The sequence below is a fragment of the Aristolochia californica genome, unplaced genomic scaffold, assembly GCF_029961685.1.
Source record: "Aristolochia californica isolate CCGP_79_NKW_82.1479 unplaced genomic scaffold, dmAriCali1.0.hap1 SCAF_16, whole genome shotgun sequence".
Classification (NCBI taxonomy): Eukaryota; Viridiplantae; Streptophyta; class Magnoliopsida; order Piperales; family Aristolochiaceae; genus Aristolochia; species Aristolochia californica.
Genome location: NW_027181837.1, coordinates 16,995,136 through 17,016,669, shown reverse-complemented (window position 1 = coordinate 17,016,669; position 21,534 = coordinate 16,995,136). Strand labels below are relative to the sequence as shown.

Genomic DNA, 21,534 nt, shown 5'->3' with positions numbered 1-21,534 from the left:
GAATTGGTCGTAATATGAATAACCACTCGGTATTGGAAAATCAAGTTTTGTCATTAGAGACACAAGCCACAACAATTCACTTATTGCATGTGCTAGCTACCACACTTTGGTTTTTGCTACTCCAAGTGACCAAGTTGCTTCCAATAGTGATACAATAATCTGAAGTGGATTTTTTACTCATGTGGGGAGCCAACCCAATCTATCTACAAATCCTTCAATATTGGTGTGCCCATGACATTTATATATAAACCTTTAACTTGGATTTTTCATTTGATATTGAAAATTTTTTTTCTACTTCCAACCAATGAGGTTGTTGTGGTCAAAGCATTAATTGACTAACAACATTGATCGAGTAGGAGATGTTCGGTATTGTAACTATAAGGTAAATAATTTTTCCAACTAAGCATCCATGTTTCTTTAAGTAAATCGAGCACATACTTTCTTTGAAACAAAACTTTGTCACGATTAGATTGAAGTACTTCTATACCAAGAAAATATCGTAAAAAACCAAGATCTTTGGTTTGAAACACTTTGGTCAAATTCTCCTAAACGTGTTGAATTCCTATGGAATCACTTCTCGTGATGATAATATCATCTACATAAACAGTCATGCCTTGTGTTGTATTTATAGTAAAAATAAAACGATCACATTGACATCGTTTAAAACCATGTCTTACCACAACTTTTGTAAATTATCAAACCAAACATGAGGAAATTGTTTCAGCCCATAAATTGGCTTTCTGGGACGACATACTTTATACCCCCTCAACCACATAACCGAGTAGTTAAATCATATAGACTTCCCTCAAATAAGTCATCATGAAGGAAAACATTTTTTACATCTAGATGAAATTTTTTCCATTTAAAATTTGCAACAAGGGATATGTGAACACGTATCGAATTTAACTTAGCCACTAGTGAAAAGGTCTCATCATAGGCAATGCCATATAATTGAGTACACCCTTTGGCCACAAACATTGCTTTATACCGAGCAATTGTTCCATCTGGATTGTATTTTAAAAGGTAAATACCCATCTGTAATCCATTGTTGTTTTTTTTATAGATGAAAGCATGGATAAATCCAAAGTGTTATTCCAATACATTATATTCATTTCTTAGTCCATGACAACTTTTCACCTTGGATCAAGACAGGCCTCATAAGTGGCAGGCATATGAGAAGAAGACAAGGCTGCCAAGAAGGTGACACAACTAGAAGACAATCTGTGAGTGGATAAAAATGTGCAATAGGATGAATGGTAGAGGAGTGAGGCTCCTTACAAAGGGCAATAAGTCTAGTGTCATATAGTGGACCAAATACAATAAGAGAAGATGGATGAGAACTTACCTTTATCTCATAACCATCAGAGTACTCTACAGGAGAGTGATCAGCAATGACAGAGGAGATCTCAATGGGTTGCTCATAATGTAGAATAGGTTGATATGGTGAAAGTAAAAGGTATTGTCATCCTTGTAATAGGATCAAAACCAGACGAAGAAACACTAGAGTAGAAGGATTATTCTTCAAGAAAAAAATGTTTTATCCATTGAGATAAATGTTTTTTCAAAGATGGAGTATAACAAATATACCATTTTCAAATGTTAGAGTAACCAAGGAAGATACATTTAACTACTTTAAGACTAAACTTATTTTGGATGTGGAAAGTGTTATGCATGAAAGAAACACATCCAGACATATAAGGAGATAACGAAAAAGTAAATAAATATTTTTTAAATCTGGAGAATGGTGTTTGACCCTATAAAACACTAGAAGGCATCCAAAAAATAAAAAAAGGAAATATGCAGTGAGAATAGCATGGGGCAAATAATATTGTGGTTTATTCATGGATAACATAATAGTTCGTGCAACCTCAACTAAATATTTATTCTTTCTTTCAGATATACCATTATCTTGACGTGTTTAAACACAAAGCCTTGATGAATAATATCTTCCTTTTGATCTATATTTAGTATTATCTGGCCTGAAAATCTATATTTACTCAACCGTAGCACAAAATGATTCAAAGATAGATAAAACATTTGATCTATCCTTCAGTAAATAAAGTCAAGTTACTCTAGAATAATCATCCATAAAAAATCCAAAATACTTAAGAGTTTGAAATATTTGATATATGATTTGGTCCCCAAACATTTGAATAAACTAAAGAAAAAACTGAAGTAGAAGCGACTTTATCTTGCTAAAGAATAACACAAATTTGTGATGTTCTCCAAGCTCACAAAACTCATAACTTAACTGAGTCATGGAACCAACTTTTGTTAATTAGCCAATGAGGGATGATCGAGACAATTATGTCATTGTTTTGCATCTAGATTGGTTGTTTCTACAACTATAAGAATGGGAGATTCCAGGAAATAGAGATCTACTCTCTCATGGCCGCTACCAATCACCGATTTCGTTTTGATGTCTTGAAAAACACAATGAGAGGGGAAAATGTAACAAAATAATTAAGTTTTTTTGTCAATTGACTAACTGATAGGAGTCTGAATATCAATTGTGGAACAAAAAAAATATTATTGACTAATAGAGAGGATATATGAAAGCTACCACTACCCTACACTATAGTCTAGGATCCAACTACAAAAGGTACAAATCGGTCTGTAACACAAGAGGATAAGGAGGTTAAATTAGCATATTTACCAATACGATGTTCAAAGGTTCCGGATCAATAATCCAAGGTGATGAACCTAAACATGAACAAAGAGAATACATGCTTGTGGTAGAAACAGTAATTGCATGTGCACGTGAGGGAGCAACTATCAGTGTTTTCAATTTTTGTAAGAAACCATAGTTCTCTTCTATGAAAGTCACTTGCCCTTTTAGTGGGGTCTGAAGTGACCTCTTCTGTGAAAGTCACTTGCTCATTAGTTCTCTTCTGACTCTCAAGATTTGACTCAATTTGAGGGAACCTTTTTGAATTCGAGAGCTTTGAGTCATTCTTCCTCTTTCAAAGAAACCCACGAAAATCATGCTCTAAGAGGGATTGTTATGGCAAACAAATCAAAGATGTCTCAATGTACAGAGCACATTGAAGCATAAAGAAAATCGAAATTGATTTGCTGCTATTCTTCTTCTCTCAATAAGAGAATGGTTCATCAATTTAAAATCAGCAATTTTTGTTAAGGATTTCAGCATCAATAATCTTAGAACTTTCAGTTATTTATCTCCCAGTTCATGAAGAGGGAAAAACCAGCATTTTATGACATGCAACTAGCTCGTATGCATGATAAAACCACTGATATTGTCAACCATGCATTCTTAACTCCATGCATGTTCCCAAGGCTTCAACCCAGAAACAAAACATCCATCAAAACAACAAAGAAATGACTAATCTGATTTGAGAGAATTTTGCAACACTTCGATTTCTTGTTCTTGCATCCCTTAGTCAACCGAGCAAAGAGGAAAAAATCATAGAATTTTGAAGATGCTCTGATACCATATTGAATTTCAGAATTGCATGGTAATCATGTTAATGATTCATGAGGTGAGGTAAGGAAGGATGGAGTAAAAGAGTGGAAGAGAGACATAAAAAACAAGAGAACAGCTAGAGGAGAGAAGAGAGACCACATGAAGAAGATCGAAGTGAGGATTAGGGTTTTGAAAGAATTCCCTAATCCTCCTCATACTTATTTATAGAGATCAAAAAGTAAAAAAATACATGCATGCCCCTTACCCTAATAGGTGGGTATAAAGGCCAAAAAAATAGATTATTTACATCAATACCACTCAAGATCATTCATATCTTCTAGCAAAGAAGAAGGCTATGTAATCTTAGCTCTAGGATGAGATGCATTAGGTTTTTTATCAAATGCAAGTAAATTGATTGTTTTTCGTGTCCTTTCACAAAGTGATGTCTAGTTTTCTTATGTATATTTTTATACTCTTGTATGTTCTTTTTTTGTATAATTTAATTAATTCTGTTTATAATTTTCTATATTTTATTTTAAAGTTTACATTTTAAATTATTTGATTATTTATTAAAATTATTTTGTCTTCCTTTTATTTTTATTATTAAATAGGGTAAATTTAATTTTTTAATAGTTGTTACTACAGCAGAAAATAAGAAATTCACTACAAGAAGTTTTCTAAAAAAAAACTATTTTCAAATATATTCCATAAAAATTATAATTAATTCGCTGTTACATGTTTGACCTCTACCAACTAATTACAAATTTTCATTAGAAAAATAATTTTTTATTTTTATATTCGTAAATTTTTCCAATGAACTTTAAAAATTTCTTCAATATACAGCTGACTTCTACTAATGAGTTTTTGAATTTTCTAAGATAGCTGTTAAGAGGGTCCTCCAGCAAATTTTAGACTTCCTCTAGCGATATATTCAATGGCGAAAGTCTGTTAACTTAAAATGCCACTAGTAAAATAGATTTCCCTGGCGCAAGAGAAACAAGAGTTCAGATACGATTTGTGCTTTAATGGAGTGAAGAATTCCAGTAAGATTACAAGGGAGAGAATTCAGAATTTTTTAATTAAGAAATACTTTAATCTAGGATCTTCAATTTGATTTTACACACATTTTCCTGATTGCTGTCAATCCTAGGGCAAATCGGGAAACAATCCAAGAGCGATTAGAGCAAGAACCATGGTGGGAAGTGCTATTCAAATTTGGCCAAGGAAGCTTAAGGAAGATTAGTCAAATTTTTGATAGATTTTTGGGCCAACTTCTTGATGGATCGATCAATCAATCGGTTCTCCCTTGATTTCATTAAAATCGTTCGTGTTGGTGGTGGTACGTAAGAATAGAAGACATAACAGGAGGATTTACAGGGTCCTTAAATCTTTTCATTGCGTGATTAGATTTGAATAAAATATTTAGTCCACTCTGAGTTTGCATATGTAAATTTTCACGAGTCACATGTTCTACGTAGTTCTTTCAACTCTCTCCCTCAACTTGGACTAAAGATGGGAGATTCAACAATACAAACGTACCTGATGCCTGGGAATACCTGAGCAGATTTCAACACTGAGCTCGACGCTGGCCCGTATCTGTCTTCTTCCCACTCCGAACTAGTCGCATGGGTTTCGGTGTGAGCAAGATTGCACTAGAGCCTAGCAAAACAGTGAAACAGAGACGCTAGTCGCTAGAATCAGTGTAAAGTCCAAAAAAAAAATAACATTGCCTCCAAATCCATCTTTAGTTGTGTAAATCCATAAGGCACAGTAGTTGGGTTTCAAGCACCTTGTGATTACAGAAGTCGGAAGGAGTGGCACGCCGACCTGCCAAGCACACTCTATCAAACATAATATAAAATCAAATTACAATGATTTCCAAAAATATGAAAATTGACATATACTCTGACTGAAACAATAAGATCACACGATTAAACAGCACCAAAACATAAACAGGGCTCTAGATCAGAAGCATCATCCATGGGAAACAATGGGATTTTGATTATGAACATTAAACTGGAAGTTTGACTCTGTAGGAAAGTAGGAGGTTCGAGTTAGAACTCCATAGTGAGAGGTATTGTAGGGGGATCCTGCTTTCTTCTACATTCAGTTTTGCTATTCCACCTGATAAATGCAAATAGGAGGATGAGGATGAAAAATGAGAGAGGTCTGCACATTCCGATGCCCTGTATCTTCCCTTTCCAAACTTTTTTCTGTTTTCTAATTTTCTAAACTGGAAAATACATCTACTAACTAGTCTGCTTCTGTAATATAATCTTCTGAGGAGACATATTAGATGCCACAGAGATCCGCAGCCCTGTAAAATCTCATTAGATTTTTCTAAATAACATCAACTGGGAGGAAGCTTCCGCATGTATAAAAGGTACATTCCTCACGGTGAATATTGAAATTATTGAAGGAAACACCACTCTATCCGAGGATTTTCACCGCCAAGGCAATTTCCATGCAAATTGCGTTACCGTGTCACCCATGAAAACAGGGATACTAGTGGGAAGTGACAATGAATCATGAATGAGATGGGAGAGATTGAGCACAAATGAACAGCAAAACCACTGGACTGTTGCATCGCTGAGACACCAATGGGAAATGAGACTCCCAAAGCTTCGAGAACATTGAGGAGGATTTCCTGAGCTTTGTTGTTGGTGTCTCAGCTCAACTTTGAGAGTTTCCAATGGGAGATGAACATTGGCAGGTGGAGGACTTTCAGACAAAGCTTAAAGAAATTAATTTTGTTATTTCATATGTATATAAAAGGCATTTTTGTAAGTAAACTAGAAAATTGAGCCAGCTCGAAAGCTCATCAAGCCAAACATGGGAAAGTTTGGGCTCAACTCTATAAAGATAACAAGCTAGCTGGAGGCTCAAGCCTGGCTTGAGCATTAGAAAAACCATCCAGACCCCGGGCCAAGCCCATGCCATTCACAAACCAACTTAATTCAATGCCATTCCTACACGTAGCTGTGTGTTGTATTGCTGAGGCTCCTCCAACATGTATGATCCAAGGATGGTATCCTACTCAAGAATCTACTGGCATACTGTGCGATGAAAAAAGAGTTCCCCAAGCCACCAAGAACAACAGTTTTACTCAAGTATTATACCCCCTCACTTCATCTCTCAAGAATTTCCAAACACTACAAAACAGCTATACACAAGCTAAATTAGCTGTTTAGGGTCAATAAGCTTTCCCAAATAGAAAACAAATGCTCACAAATAAAACTGGACACAAGCAGAAACATAAAAAAAATTGTCCTAGTGATAACTAACTTGAATCTCTATAAGTGAAGAGTAAATCCAACGAATCGTCGTCGTCGTCGTCGTCGTCGTCGCCTGATGAAGTTCCCAACCCACCACTAGCCCCACCTACTGGTGCGAAGGCAGGGCTCGAGCCGACGATAGTGGTCAAGACGACGAAACACTCCAAATCTTCTGGCGCTGACGAGGAGTCCCCTGTCGTGAAGGAGAATCACGATCTTCTCGACCTCGACCAACCTGTGTCAGAGGAAGACGGGCGTTGGTGCACGGCAAAAGGAAGAAATTCGGATAAGAAAGGTAAACGGAAAGAAGGGAAGCATCATGGGCTTGTGGAGACTTGGAAATCTCGTTGGAGCTGAAATCAGGGAGATTCGACAAGGTTATACGCCTAACCATCAGAAATGGAAGAAGACGGTCTCTCATCTCGATTCCTCTAGCTGCAGTCTCCGATTTCGCGCGTTGCTTCGAAGATGGGAAAACGGCGAGGGCACCTCAACTCCGGGACATCAAAATAGGAAAAATTTCTTTCTCCCTCTCGGTGTTCCGAAAGAAGGGGATTCGAGAGCTCAAAATCGTCCAAAGAAAGGGGTCGTTAATCATGGCTCGAATCTACATCCCTGAGATTTTCAGAACCGCGTCCTATTGGAAACTATTGCGAGAGATGATTCTTACCATCGGAGAGAAGCATGTTGTGGCACCACCGAAGAATGGCTCACAATCTTCGACCACTCATCCCGCTCCCCCAAGAAAAGATACCCTCATTTTTCCCCCTACCAAATACAAGCCACAGAACAAATCAAAAATCTAAACCCAGTTGCCTACCCCCATCCCCTCAGAAAATCCCCTTCCCCACAACCCAGAACCCTACCATCCATTTACCCCAAGACATCCTCTCAGCCAGAAAGATGGCGCTAAAATCAGTCTTCTGGGTGGTGACCAAGTCCGAGTTTTGGACCAACGAATCTCTCACAGCATGGATCCGCGATAAGATACAATGTGATTACCTATCCAAAACATCTTGGTTGGGTCCTCCGAAGTGGTTGGTATCTCTCAACTCGAGGGAAGAGGTAGAGTCAGTCCTGGAAGACGGGATACGGGAACAAGAAACGGAAATGAACGTGTCGAAATCGGAGGAGACCTCGTTGTGTCGTCCTCTCGGTCAATGGATCTCAGTCAGTGCCTGCCGATAGAGCTCTGGTCAGAGGAGGTGTTACAACGCGTCTTCGGTTCTTTTGGGAATATACTACAGTGGGCAGATGACACGTTGGAGAGAAGAAAGCTCGACATTGTCATGGCTTTTGTTGCCCCCAACCTCACGATGGTCCAAGAGTCTTTTCTTGGAACTAACTTTCGGCGGAAATTTTATATGGCTTGAGGTCTCTTTCGGAGACATCGGTATTTTGCAATCGCTGGAGCTTCGCCAGACATGAAGGGGACAACCCTTTCCCAAGTCCGCGTCACCTCCTAACCGGGTCAACCCAATGTCTACCCCTTCATACTCAGGGGAGTCTACATCGTTACCAAGTTCGGACTCTAGCTCATTCTCAAATTTAAATTTTTTGGGGAGTCTTTTGAAACCTGACGCCTTCCTGATTTTCGAAGCCACTGTAGTCATTCAAATCATGAACCCCAAAAAATTGAAAGTTGGGCCCTTGTCAAGATCAACGTCCCTCCCCTCTTCCACGGCTTCCAAAGTTGGACCATCTCGCATTTTGAGCCAAAGCTTTAATAGTTCATTAGAAAATTCAATGCCCTCGTCCATACCTCTGTCAATAACCCTTTCAAACGGTACTTTCCCCAATCCCGAAATTCCACCCTCCCTCCCGTCCACTTCTACTTTTCCAAATCCCGAAACACCATCCACTCCAACATCCTCCTCTCTCTTTCCAAACCCCCAAAATAGCCCTTGCCCTATCACAACCCTTTTGTCTAATCCCCTCTTCCAAATAAGTCCTTTCACCTCCCCATTTTCCCCCTCGTCCCGAGATACTCTTTGGAGTCTGCGATCTATAGACCCGCATCATCTATACACTAGTCTCCAGCACAATGATTGTCTCGAGAAAGCAAATTTTGTCAACCATACTATCGAGGCAAGTCCCTCTCTCATGTCTCCTCTCAAGGCCCAATACAACCGAGAGGGCCAGCCTACGTATCCCGATACCTCGAGATCCGTAAATACCGTGGATCTCCCCAACCCAAACCCTCCTACCATTTCTTGTAACGGTCCTCTATCTCGGCCTGACATCAATACCGGACCACTTGGCGAGTGCGCAGTGGAAATCAACACAAATTCTGCCGATTGAATCTTCCTCCCCAGTTCTGCATCTGTCGGGGAATGGAATCCCCATCTGTATCCTAATGCTTTTGATACCTCCAACCTCCCCCTTAACCCAGTTGAGCAAGTCTCCCCTCTTCTGAGATTAGAAAAGCTATCACCACTTGCCTCGCCCTATCACCCCCGCATGGAGTTGATCCCGAACCACATTTAAACCCAGCATCCCTCCTGTCATCACTACTTACGAAAGAAGAAGAAAGCGACAAGACGTTGCTATCACTCAAGGAAATTCTAGCCCAGCAAATCACCGAATCCCCAAGAGACATGATAGCACACGGCGGTAGGAAGAATAACATTTATGGAGCTAGAAAGATTAAAGCGGTAGGGGGTCTCTTCGAATTAGCTTATGATAGGAAAGTCAATTTGGGAAAAACCTCTCGTGGATTTCAATGTCAACTCTGAGCTCCTTGCAGATATGGCAAGTTTATTTGGTTGCACAATAAGCCACCTACCAGCAACCTATCTCGGCATGCCATATTCAATGGCTATATATGCAAAAGTCTATGGAATCCGATGGTTGAGAGAATTGAATCTTAGCTAGCAACCTAGAAGGGGTGTCTACTCAGTAAGATTGGGAGGCTCATCCTCCTTAAGTCTTGCTTTGCTGGCATCCCAAACTATGCACTATCATTTATGCCCTATCCTATATCCATATGTAAGACTATGGATAACTCAAACAAAGATTTCTATGAAGGGGATCAAGTGATGCATTTAAATATCATCTGGTCAAATGGGATGATGTCTGTTTGCCAAAAAAATATGGGTGGCCTGGGGATTCGGAAATCCAAGGAAATGAACCAAGCATTGCTCCTAAAATGGTTATGGAAGTTCAATACTCCTTCAAATCTTTGGAAGGAAATGGTTCTTGTCAAGCTTGGTGGTGACGCTCATTGGTAGTTTTTAGAAGGGAATCGGAGAGGTCTATCTCCAATTTGGAGAGCATTATACCTACTTCTTCCAAAAATTTCCTTTGCCAATAGATTCTTTGTTGGAAACGGCAGATCCCTTAAGTTTTGGGATGATTTGTGGATGGGGCAAGAGTCGCAATAGAATACTTTTAGAAGTCTTTTTCTCCTTTCTGTACGTAGAGACATATCAGTAGTTGATGCTTTTGAGGGGGGTAGTCTAAGCCTTCATCCCAGAAAGGGTCTATTTGATACAGAGGCTTTAGAAGACAGCTGTTTGATGGATTTTGTAAACTCGGTAAAAATTCGACCTTCAGAGGCCGACAAGCTCATTTGGTGGCTAGACAAAAGAGGTACTTTCTCTGTATCATCTGCATTTGGATACATTAATGGTTACAATCCGTCTCAAATAGAGCATGAGGTCTATTTTGTATGGCATCTTTGTGCACCTCCTAAGATAAAATTCTTCATGTGGAGTGTCTGTCAAAGCAAGATTCTCTAGGCAGACGTGCTTAGAAGAAGAGGTCACCCCTCAATCAACCCCCTTGTGCCCTTTTTGCAACACTAAAGTTGAAACCACAAGCCACATTCTGCTAGAATGCATCTTCTCATGGAAGGTGTGGACTTCCATTCTTAGTATGATGGGGTTACAATTCTGCATGGTGGCTAATCTGATCTCTTTCAACAAGTCGCTCATGGGTACTCCCCTTCTGGGTCTTGGAAAAGTGATGATTTCTGCTTGCACTAGTTTCCTTCCATGGGGGCTTTGGAATGAACGCAACTGAAGGCGATTCGATACAAAAAGTGAATCAGCGGACTGTGTTGCAGACCGAGTGGTGGGACGTATCTCTTCTTGGCTTCTGACTAAGAAGTCTTTCTCCTCCTTAGTGGGTACCGTTATCTGTGAAAACTAGAGAAATTTGGCAATGATGCACTCTGGGATAAAGGTCCAAGTTATGCAGGAATGGACCCCTCCTCAACCCGGTTACCTTAAGTTGAACTTTGATGGCTCTTCTCTTGGTAATCCAAGGATTTTTGGCTTCGGAGGGGTTATTTCAGATCCATCCGGTAATCAACTTTTCTCTTACGCCTGCCCTTTAGGCATATCCGATTCTACGTCAGCTGAACTTCATGGCCTCCTCAACGGGCTCCATGTTTTCAAAGACAAGTGTAGCAGTTCCCTTCATATTAAAGGGGACTCGAATGTGGTCATTGGATGGTGTGAGTGTACATCCTCTCCCCCGTGGAGTCATTAGGACATCTTTCGGGAGATTCTAGAAATTACCTTAATTTTATCTTGCATTTGGTTTCACATTCCGAGATCCGCAAATCCGACAACAGATGTGCTTGCCAAGCAGGGAGCTATCCTACAATCGATTGTTGTCAGGGATCTGCTCCCTCCTCTTTCATAATTTCTCGTGAATTTTGATGGAAACACGTTGGGTTGTCCGGGGCCTGCTGGATATGGAGGGGTTATTCATCACGATAAAGGAAATCTTCACTTCTCTTCTTTCGGGCCAATAGGGATTTCAGATTCAACTATAGCCGAGCTGACTGGTTTGTTTAATGGCCTAAAAATGTTTCATCAAAGGATGGTAGGACCTTTATATGTCGAAGGCGATTCTCAAGTTGTCATCAATTGGTGTAAGAAGACATGCAAACCTCCTTGGCGCCACTGGGATCTTAGATGGCCTCCCTAAGAATAAGACTAGAAAATGTGAAAGGCAAGTCTAACACTTCGCTATCTAAAATTTTGAACAGTGATTGAACTTGATCTTCAGCTATATATATCCCAAAGATCCCTGATTCATTCAAATTACCTATTTGTCTTGAGATTACTTCAAAGAGACTGGGCCTTGATTTTAGGATTAGAAATTCCACCTCAGTTCCTTTACAAAAGCACGCTGAGACATTCGCAAATTGCAGTAATTGGATTTGTCATGGAACTATTGACCATACTGAAACCAGTTATCCAACATTTGTGACCCAACTGATGAACAAGAACAAAGATTTCTCCAAACACATTGATGAGAAGAGTACAGAGGGGGTCCGCCTGCCTTAACCCCCTAGAGCTTTCGAAATACCCTTTAACAGAGCCATTGATTCAGATTGACAAAGACAGAAAACACCTACAACTTGAGATCCAAAATCTTTCTAATATTATGACCTTCAAGTTAAAAACTTAACGGGCAACAGTGCTATACTTTTTTTTTTCGAATTGAATCGCACCAATGCTATTCTTCAAGTTGAGCACCCTTTTCCTCCAAAAAAAAGCAGAAGTACTTTAACTTGAAAAAGAAACTTCTTTACTTGATGAAGGATGTGCAACAAATTGATAGCATGACAGAATGAGTTTCTTACAGAATGACACCACCAGAAGAATTTTCCCCTCAAAGCTCTACTATTAAGCTCATTCCAAGTTCACAACATGACAGGTGCCATGTAGAGATGCCATAGGTTTTTCTATAATTGTAGGCCCAGAAAGGGTTGTAAAAAATAGTTGGCCAGGGCAGACAAATCCAAATTTCATGAGAACAGCTCTCCAAAATCAAAAGTGAAGTGCTTCTACATGAATATATGGTCCATTGTCTCATGGACATCAAGGCTTAATTTTGCCATCTTTGACTCAAACCTGACACCCAAAACCTAGAAAGTTAGGTCAGAATCTTTCCTTTCACAGCACACCAGAGAAAATGGGTGGTTTGCAGCAGAATTCGAATTTTCAATACAAATGAGCAAGGGGGCCACAAATGGTGAGGGAATTGCTACACAATCACTTAAAGGAGCAAGGTTAACCCTCCCGCACCATTGCAGGAGCTGGATATGGGCATCAACAACAGGGACATGTGAAAATGGTTCTTTTAGCCTATATGAGAAGTTGAACCAACAGTCAATAACACATCAAAGCCCGCTAGGCATATTGCAAGGTGAACTAAAATTTTATGTCTTTAAAATGAATATGGACTCAATGCCCAACTAAGTTAGCGAAGCCTGATATCCAAATGCATTAGATACAAATTTCGTCTCTTCATATTCTATAGTTCTTCTCCAATGCGCTTATGGTTGATTGTTATTTTCAGTTATTTTCAGCCCTCTTATTTTTGAAAGGCAAAACGGAAATAACAGTATATTCATAGATGTTATAGAAAAGTGGCAATCTTTTTAATCTTGCAACCTTCAAAAGAGCAAAAAACTCACCGCAGGCACCTTTGTTATACTTGAGCGAAGTATCCTTGTCCTTTAAAATAACAGGAGCACATTTTTACTCAAAAATGAAACCACTTTACTCAATGAAGGATGCGAAACAAATAGATGACAGTTCCTTTACCTTCAAAATTACAAACCTAATGCCAACTTCTAAAGTCAAATAGTTTTAAGACCAGCTGGCTTCCTTTGACATAAAGCATCAGTCATACTCTGGAGCTAACGCAGGTATTTCTAAAGCTAAGCACAGACATAACTTAGTAAGCCGACATGCCGACATTCACCCACTCAGTATTTACCGGATCTATAAGCAATCTACTCCATAGGCTGTGGTATTTATTTACACAAAATAAAGGTGACAACCATAAAATAAATTATGCATGCTTACATAAGGGTGCTTTTTTTTTAAATGTACATAAGGGTGCTTTGACAGTAAAAGAGACCAAAATAATAGAGCTCACTGAATAAGACTAACAGTATGATCTGGGAACAGGGGGTGTGTACCTCGGAGATTTTGGACAAAAAAAAGGAATAACAGAAATCGGATGGAGCACCAAAAATGTTCCATTTGATATGACATACATGGACTCCAGAGTCAAGCACTCCTTCCTACATGAGAAAATAATTAAAAGTGTAATGAATATTAAAGTCCAAGAAACAAAACCCTGCAAGATAAAGATCACATGCCATTAAGAATTAATAATCTGTAAAGCTTTATTTCCTATCAAGAAATTTGTACAGCTGCTTCAAAGTATAATTAAATAATAATAAGGCCCACAAACAGAAAATACATTTTGTGGGTTATATATGAAAAACCCACAAAATTTACGGAACAGATGCAAGCAAGACCAAATTGAATCATGCAGTTACAACAGTCTACAGAAGATAGGCTGGGAATGATTCCACCCTAACTGGAGAGCAATGAGAAAGCTGGGACTCTAGTGCCTAACAAAAATTGGGTGACAGTCAAAACATTGGATTAAAGTGTACCTAAAACAAAATTTTGCCACTGTATAATTCACACAACCTGACCGGAATAAAACTCATAGTACTACACCAACAACCGAGTAAGATAGTGTATGACTCAGTCAAGCCTCTTGATATGCAAACTAAATGTCCAACCACCTTCAAGAAGAAATATCAAGCAAATAACCAAGGAAGTAAAAAAGTTCATATAAAAACACAGTTTTCATTGATTTATGGAGTGTATTATCTAGCCGGAAAGGCCAAAACTATGTCAGTTTCCCCGTGAAAATGATGAACTATGTATTAACCCATAATAGCTAGTCAGTGGGATAAAAAAAGTCATGACTTAATCCAGAATGGCTTTGCACAGTAAGAAGGCAACAGTTACAAAGCATTAAATTTTATTTGGTTCAAACTGGACTTGACCATATCCTGAATTCCAAGTGTCGAGTACACCACAGAACACAATTATATTCTTTTTTTTTTGGATGTTGATTACGCATGCACACACTCTCCTTACCCTTGGTGAGACTTGAACCCATGACCTCATACTAACCCCCCTCCCCCACGTGAACACTGAGTCAAAGGCCATGATCTAGCTACCATATTTTGTAAAAAACAGTTCACTTTATTTATGAAGTCAACTCACAATAAACAAGATTTTTTTTAAGAACACAATCATATGCACTTTTTAAACTAAATGTTTGAGAAGCAAATGCTTAACTACATAGTTTTGTCAATCACTTGCTCATTCAACTTCGTGGATCATTGCTGTATTATTTTCTCTAATTAAGTAAACAGTCACTGCCAACCAATGTTTGAGAAAAATACAAACGCAAACAAACAGAAGAATATAGACCCTATTAAGCACAGGGAAAGCAACCCTGTGAACTGACCTTCACTAATATAAATTAGCCAAAAAAAAAAAATGAAAATGAAAATGGAGTCAGAATTCACTTCATCCAGAGATTTCACTCATCCCACACAAATCTAAATGATAGAAAGTGAACTACCACAGAAAAGGTGCAGATTTTACTTTCACTTGAAGAGGTTCAAGTGAACTAAGGTGGTATGATGCGATTGATAATTGCAACCTTCAATTTCTATAAAGATAAAGTCGTGTCACATCCTCCACTCTATTACTACTCTAGCACAAAAAATGCGTTCTAACTTAGAAAGCATATCAACCTGGAATTTAACTTCAGTTTCTCCGTGAGAACGTCAACTTCAGTTTCTATGATACACTTTCCCTGAACACTAAACCCACCATAATTCATCTACCTTCAAAGACATGCATCTATGAGCATTTGCAACCAAATTGCTTACACTTTTATCACGGAACTTTGTCATTCTGATATCCAGAAACAAACTCAATGCTAGGAGAAACAACCTAATTCTAAAGGAGGTAAGAAACGTTTGTTAAACCCATTCTGATGTCAAGATGAGGTCCCTTGCCCAATCTAATTTAAATATTCTCCACCATATATCGTTATATGGATTTGATGATTGAACAAAGAATGGCATATTGGAGCAAAAGTGCAACGACAGAGGCTTAACAGTAACATCCTCCCCTTCAATAAGCCACTGAGTCTGCTGTGATTATTTGAAAACAACTTGACCAAGCACTGAAACAGTGAAAACCTGATTTACAGAAGACCAACCCTAGTGCATATAAAAACAAACTTTCAATACTCACCCATGGAGACCTAAAAAATATTAGAGAAAGCCCAGAAACAACTACAGAGAAAAACTAACATGAGTACAGTAATACAACGAAAAATACTCAATAAGTATCACTTACTTGAACCATCTGACTGTAAGGGCTCCAACCATCAACTTGCCTTGCAACGACCAGCAGCTCCATCAAATTGCAGGTAAAATTGACACAAAAGCTATCCCGCTTCGCATCAATAAGTCATGAGTTCTCAACATAACTACTCTACTAAGTGCCACGAGCTCCCATTCCTGTGCCCCATCAAGATAGTTCACTTGTGATTAGATATGACATCGACTCAACATATCAGATTATGACAACCACCACATTAGAAGCTAAAAGAGCTTCTGATATGAATGTCTAGGTTGAATGCTGAAAATGAATGAAGGCTATTCGAGAACCTTAGGTAGTACAAGTAATTTCATTCTTTTTTTTAACAGACATTACTTATCTCTTGACATCAGCCGGTAGGAAATCCTAAATTAGAGGTGATATGATGACAGTCGTTTGATGTAAACGAAAAAAGAAACAAGCTTTGAAGACCACTAATACTCTAATGTTAGAATCCATGGCTGAATCATACTGCAGATAACAGCATTAAGCTGAAGTTCAAACACATAACCAACTCAATTCAAACTTCTGGACTCAGTGGTACACAATCAACTAAGATTTTTTACCAAAAAAAGGAGAAAAATGTTGCCCAAAAAGTTGCAGAGACTACTTTTTTTTAGAAAAGGTGTAAATGTTTATTAAAAGAGTGAAGATTACAATACCTAGCTAAAAAGAATCTTCCTCCACAACAAGGTGTTGGAGTGAAACGCCTAATTTAGCCTGAATATCCACTAAATGATTAGCTGATCTATGAATGTATTTCCAATTATATTGCAATTGAGAAATTAAATTACAAATATCATAAAAAATATCCCAATGCCGCCAATGAGGTGCAGAGGACTTCTCACACCAGTTGATAACGATTTTTGAGTCACCTTCAATGCAGAGAAGGCCCACCGGATGTTGCTTGAAAAATTTTAGCCCATTAGACAATCAAGAAAGTTCAGCAGTGGTAGAGTCAGACAGTCCAATTGGCCCAGCGTAGGAGAAAAGAAGATTTCTATTTTCGTCATGGATAACTCCCCCATACCCAGCGGTGCCTGGGCACCCATAAGCGCTTCCGTCAAAATTTAATTTGAAATGTCCTATCGGAGGGTTCCCAAGATTTTAGCCCTCAAGCATATCAAATTAGCATGACAAGCCAGAAAGTTCAAAAGACATTATTTTTGGACAATGTTGAAGGGTATGATGCATTACCACAATCAAATCCTCGTTCTTTTTCTTCCATTGTTGCAATAAAAAAAATCTGTCGGGCACAGACTCCTATACATTAAAATTCAGTAGCCAGAGCATAAAGATCTTTCTGTAACTATCTCCTAACATTATATAGGATATACAAAATCTCATCAGCCAACCAAAGACTTCCTACGAGTCTCTACCATCATCTTTTAAATAATCCTAAACCCTGTCAAGCCCCATGTACTGAAAGCAACGGGAAACCAGAAAAATATGCCATCAGTTTTTGTCAAACACATAGCATCACCTCTAGGTTGGTTGCAAAAGTAGGAGCTTTGACCTAAGGCCTAGGAAGGGACACTCAACATTATGAACTATATTAACCAAATCACATGATTTTTTATACCCAACCAAATCCGATGAACTGGAATAGATACTAAGCCAAAGAATCTAATTACACCAAGTACACTGACACAAAAAGCAAGTAGCAGATAACAAGCTAAAATTCACATACTGCAGAAAGAAAGCAGGGTAAAGGATCATTCAGAGATCATATAGGATCCAGCTCCATGAACATGATAGAACACAGTAGAAAGGCAGCCATCTTAACTAAAAATAACAATACCATATGGGCATGGCAATCACATATGCTAAAATCTGCAAGCGGGCACATTAAAGCCCTTTCTAATGCACAAGGCTTGTTTTTCAGAAATACATTTCATACATTTGGGCCTCAATGAATGTAGCCACTTTGTTCCAATCCAAGTTCTCAGACCCAGATGAGCAACATGAGCAGACAACTCTCCCATAATATGCACATACATCATTTATCTCCGTCCATGAGCTCGTTTCATGTCATATGCTCCCCAGACATTCTGCATAATGCCATACTGAGAACCAGGATCAGCACCACCTTGCACCTAAGATGTAAAAAAGCAGGGTAAAGAATCACATGAACAAGCTTGATGTAGGAAAAAGCTTTCAATATACACATGACAAAAAGACAAAGATCATTATCATAGGAAGAACACATACAGGATCCACGGCATAGCCTACAGGGTAAGAATTTGATGCATATACCGCATCAGCATTGCTACAATTTCCACCATAAGCTGTGCCTGTGGATCATAAAGACCCAAATTAGAGATGTTAACATTAATGAGCATAAGAGCAACGCATTAGACAAAACAGAAAAGCCAAGTGCCACAATCACTTAAGTTCTCATGATCAGGCCAGGTAAAAAAAGGATCCCCAACTTAAAAATAAAAATAAAATTCCTCTTTTGTGGGTTTGTCTTTGTGTTGGTGAAATCAAGATAATGGAATTCTCTGTCTTACAATCTCAGCATACCCTGAAGGCTGCAAATAACATACTTGATGCTCTAGTAAAGGAGGGTGTATCTAGGCTTTCTCCTAGTTGGATTCATTTCCCTCTTCATACAATTGAGGAAGTGTTTTTTCTCTCTCTGTACAATATTAAGAAATAAAATCTACAGAAATCACCATTAAAATAAAAATCTCATGATCTGGTTCCTTATATTTTTTTTTCTTAATGGTTTATGCATGTCTTATGTGGAATTTCTTCAGTGAATGACTATGCATGTGCATGGCTTTTTTAAGTTCAAGCATGGGCCACCAGAACAAGATTCTTGTTTTGTAAATTTCGTAAATCATCACTAAAGAAAATTTTCTCAATGATTAAGCTCATATGGTTTCAGAAAACTGTATTTATGTATTCTCAAGCTGGTTAAACATAGTTATGTGGATTTTCCCATTAGCTAAGAGTAAAATCAAGAAAATAGATTAAGCACATCACATCTACGAGCCTCAATACCTGGATTCCCAGCAGCTGCAGACGCACGTGCTCTCTTCTCTACATTAGCAATCTCAGCACGTAGTTTCTCCACTTCCCATGCCATGGAAATCAAATCCTTTTCCATGGCTTGACCTTGCTCATAATTCTCAGCATGTGCTTTCTTCTCATACTCAATCGCAGCTCTACTCATAAAAATAGTACACACCTTTAGCTATCCATAAAAAAAAAGAATGACGCATAATAAACTAAATCCGAACCAGAACAAATCATCATGTTTATCCCCATGGGAAAGCCAAATCCACTAAATCACTATATGTGGAGCATCACATGATAGTCTATTGTACGACCAATATAGTGTCAAAAGCATCAGTACCTTGCTCGGTGCAATTCCTGTTTCATGGCATCACTCTCCATCTTCAACGCAGGAGCCTGCTGCAGCTCTGCATTTGCTCTTGTCAAATCCTGTGTGAGCGCCTGAACTTGATTAGTGAGCTCTTGCCTTGAGGCACTAAGTTTCTGTATACCTGCTCGCACTTGCATGAGCTCTGCTCGGAGGGATTCGGAAGCCTGAAGATCAGCTTCAATTTTAAGAGACTTATCATATAACTCCCTCAACTGCAAGTCCTTCTCTGCATGCATGGACCCTGCTACATGGGTCATGTGCTGGAGTTCATGTTGAGCGGCAGCACGCTCCTGTATCAGTGCTACATGGGTGGCAGCTAGACGTTGATTGTCTACAAGGAGAGCTTGGAGTTCATGGTGCTGGGCAGCAAGGCGCTCTTCAATAATAGCCGGGTGTGGAGGAAGATGAGCCCCACGGGGGAAGGGCAGTGGTGGGTCTCGGAGCTCGTCGAGAAGAGCATGATGCGGTAATGGCGGTCCAAAGTGGCCTCTGGCATATGGATGAGGAGGTGGAGTATCAAGGATAGGAGGCGGCAGCCCAGCACCTTTGACCGAGTGCTGATGACCACCACCGCGGTTTCTTCTAGACATCTAGCGACTAACAATTTAGGGATCTGATCTAAGGAAAAAAAAAAAAAAAACAGAATCAACTAAGGTTATCTTCGACAACTGAATAAAGAAGCTGAAAGGAAAGACTCTTAACAGTAATACTAATGTCATTCAACACCTACAGCAATGTCAGAAATTAGAAATGAAAACATTCAAAAATAAAAATAAAACTAAGAACTCATAAAACATGGTCAAACAGATAAAACCCAAGGATGCAGTGGGTATAATAGATCAGCAATCCATGCACCAATTTTAAAATGCTCAGAAACTATCGGCCGAAGAACCCGGAAAAAGGATCGAGGAACTAAAGCAAAAGAAAAAGGCAGAAACCCTCATCTCGTTGCGATCGAAACCGTACTGCCAATTTAGGAGGGTCATACCAGAGGCTGAGACGCGAACAAAATTTTCAAAAACCTGTCAGCTGCGCTCGTAACAATCGCGCAGGCCCAGCATATACAATGGCTTAGGGTTATCCCTCGAACGAAGAAAACATGGCTAGTCGGAGAGTTGATCCAACCGTCGATCATGTGAGCCAGATATTTCCAATAGGATGACCAAAGCTACCCTTTGTGCCACCAAGGAAAATAAAATGACAGGTAATTATTTTCATGTGTTTGTATTGTTGTAGGAAATAACAGAAATTTTAATTAAAATGTTTATAATTACAATATAAATAGTATTTTTACACTTAATAAAAAAACACTCCAAAAGGTTTCAGCTTTTCTTACTCTAATCCAAACAAGCAGTAGAAATGCCAAACAAAGATGAGGAAAATCAAGAAAAGTGATGAAATTTGAAAAAGATTTAAAATGGAAAAAGAAAAAAAATGTTATAGACAAGGATAACTCCATTATTGTATTCGATAAAAATAATAAGTCTTTGAAAATTGAAATGCTGATGATCATTCTTCGAGTACTCGACTCTTAATACAACGTCAATTCTTAAGAAACGATCGCTTTGAAAAATAATACTAACGGTTTTGGGATTTAAAAGAACTACTAATTGTTTATTACAAACCAATGGCTAATATGAAATTTGAAAAAGATTTAACATGGAAAAAGAAAAGATTTGTCATAGACAAGGATAACTCCATTATTGTATTCGATAAAAATAACAGGTCTTTGAAAATCTGATCATTCTTCGAGTACTCGACTCTTAATATAACGTCAATTCCTAAGAAACGATCGCTTTGAAAAATAATAGTAACAGTTTTGGGATTTAAAAGAACTACCAATTGTTTATTACAAACCAATGGCTAATATGAAATTTGAAAAAGATTTAAAATGGAAAAAGAAAAAATTTGTCATAGACAAGGATAATTCCATTATTGTATTCGATAAAAATAACTGGTCTTTGAAAATTGAAATGTAGATGATCATCCTTCAAGTACTCGACTCATAATACAACATCAATTCTTAAGAAACGATAGCTTTGAAAAATAATAGTAACGGTTTTGGGATTTAAAAGAACTACCAATTGTTTATTACAAACCAATGGCGCATATGAAAATTGAAAAAGATTTAAAATGGAAAAAGGAAAAAATTGTCATACACAAGGATAACTCCATTATTGTATTCGATAAAAATAACAGGTCTTTGAA

At 38.5% G+C, this 21,534-nt stretch overlaps 1 protein-coding gene across 7 annotated transcripts; it reads right to left on the bottom strand.

Annotated features, from left to right (window-relative positions):
- Nucleotides 1-13,313: 13,313 nt before the first annotated feature.
- LOC137953914 (protein FLX-like 1) lies at nucleotides 13,314-20,419 on the bottom strand. Of its 7 annotated transcripts, none has more exons than XR_011112447.1 (7): nucleotides 20,315-20,419; nucleotides 19,297-19,944; nucleotides 18,942-19,105; nucleotides 18,144-18,226; nucleotides 17,931-18,028; nucleotides 15,909-16,072; nucleotides 13,314-13,750 (listed from the first exon to the last, which is right to left on the bottom strand). XR_011112447.1 is itself a non-coding variant. In XM_068801465.1 (5 exons), the coding sequence occupies exons 2-5, from the start codon at nucleotides 19,914-19,916 to the stop codon at nucleotides 17,936-17,938; spliced, it is 960 nt and encodes a 319-aa protein (XP_068657566.1). In that variant the 5' UTR covers nucleotides 19,917-19,944; nucleotides 20,265-20,419; the 3' UTR covers nucleotides 17,583-17,935. The 7 variants fall into 7 exon arrangements, 4 of the variants coding, with proteins under 4 accessions (XP_068657566.1, XP_068657567.1, XP_068657565.1 ...); XR_011112445.1 differs by having other exon boundaries at nucleotides 13,316-13,750; nucleotides 17,833-18,028; XR_011112446.1 differs by lacking the exon at nucleotides 15,909-16,072 and having other exon boundaries at nucleotides 13,318-13,750; nucleotides 17,833-18,028.
- Between the last annotated feature and the right edge of the window lie 1,115 nt (nucleotides 20,420-21,534).

Coding starts and splice junctions, on each gene's coding strand:
- LOC137953914 (XM_068801465.1), bottom strand. CDS start 19,916: ATGTCTAGAAGAAACCGCGGTGGTGGTCATCAGCACTCGGTCAAAGGT. Junction 18,227..18,941: donor TGCAGCTGCTGGGAATCCAG/GTATTGAGGCTC, acceptor TATGATCCACAG/GCACAGCTTATGGTGGAAAT. Junction 18,029..18,143: donor TAGGCTATGCCGTGGATCCT/GTATGTGTTCTT, acceptor TTTACATCTTAG/GTGCAAGGTGGTGCTGATCC.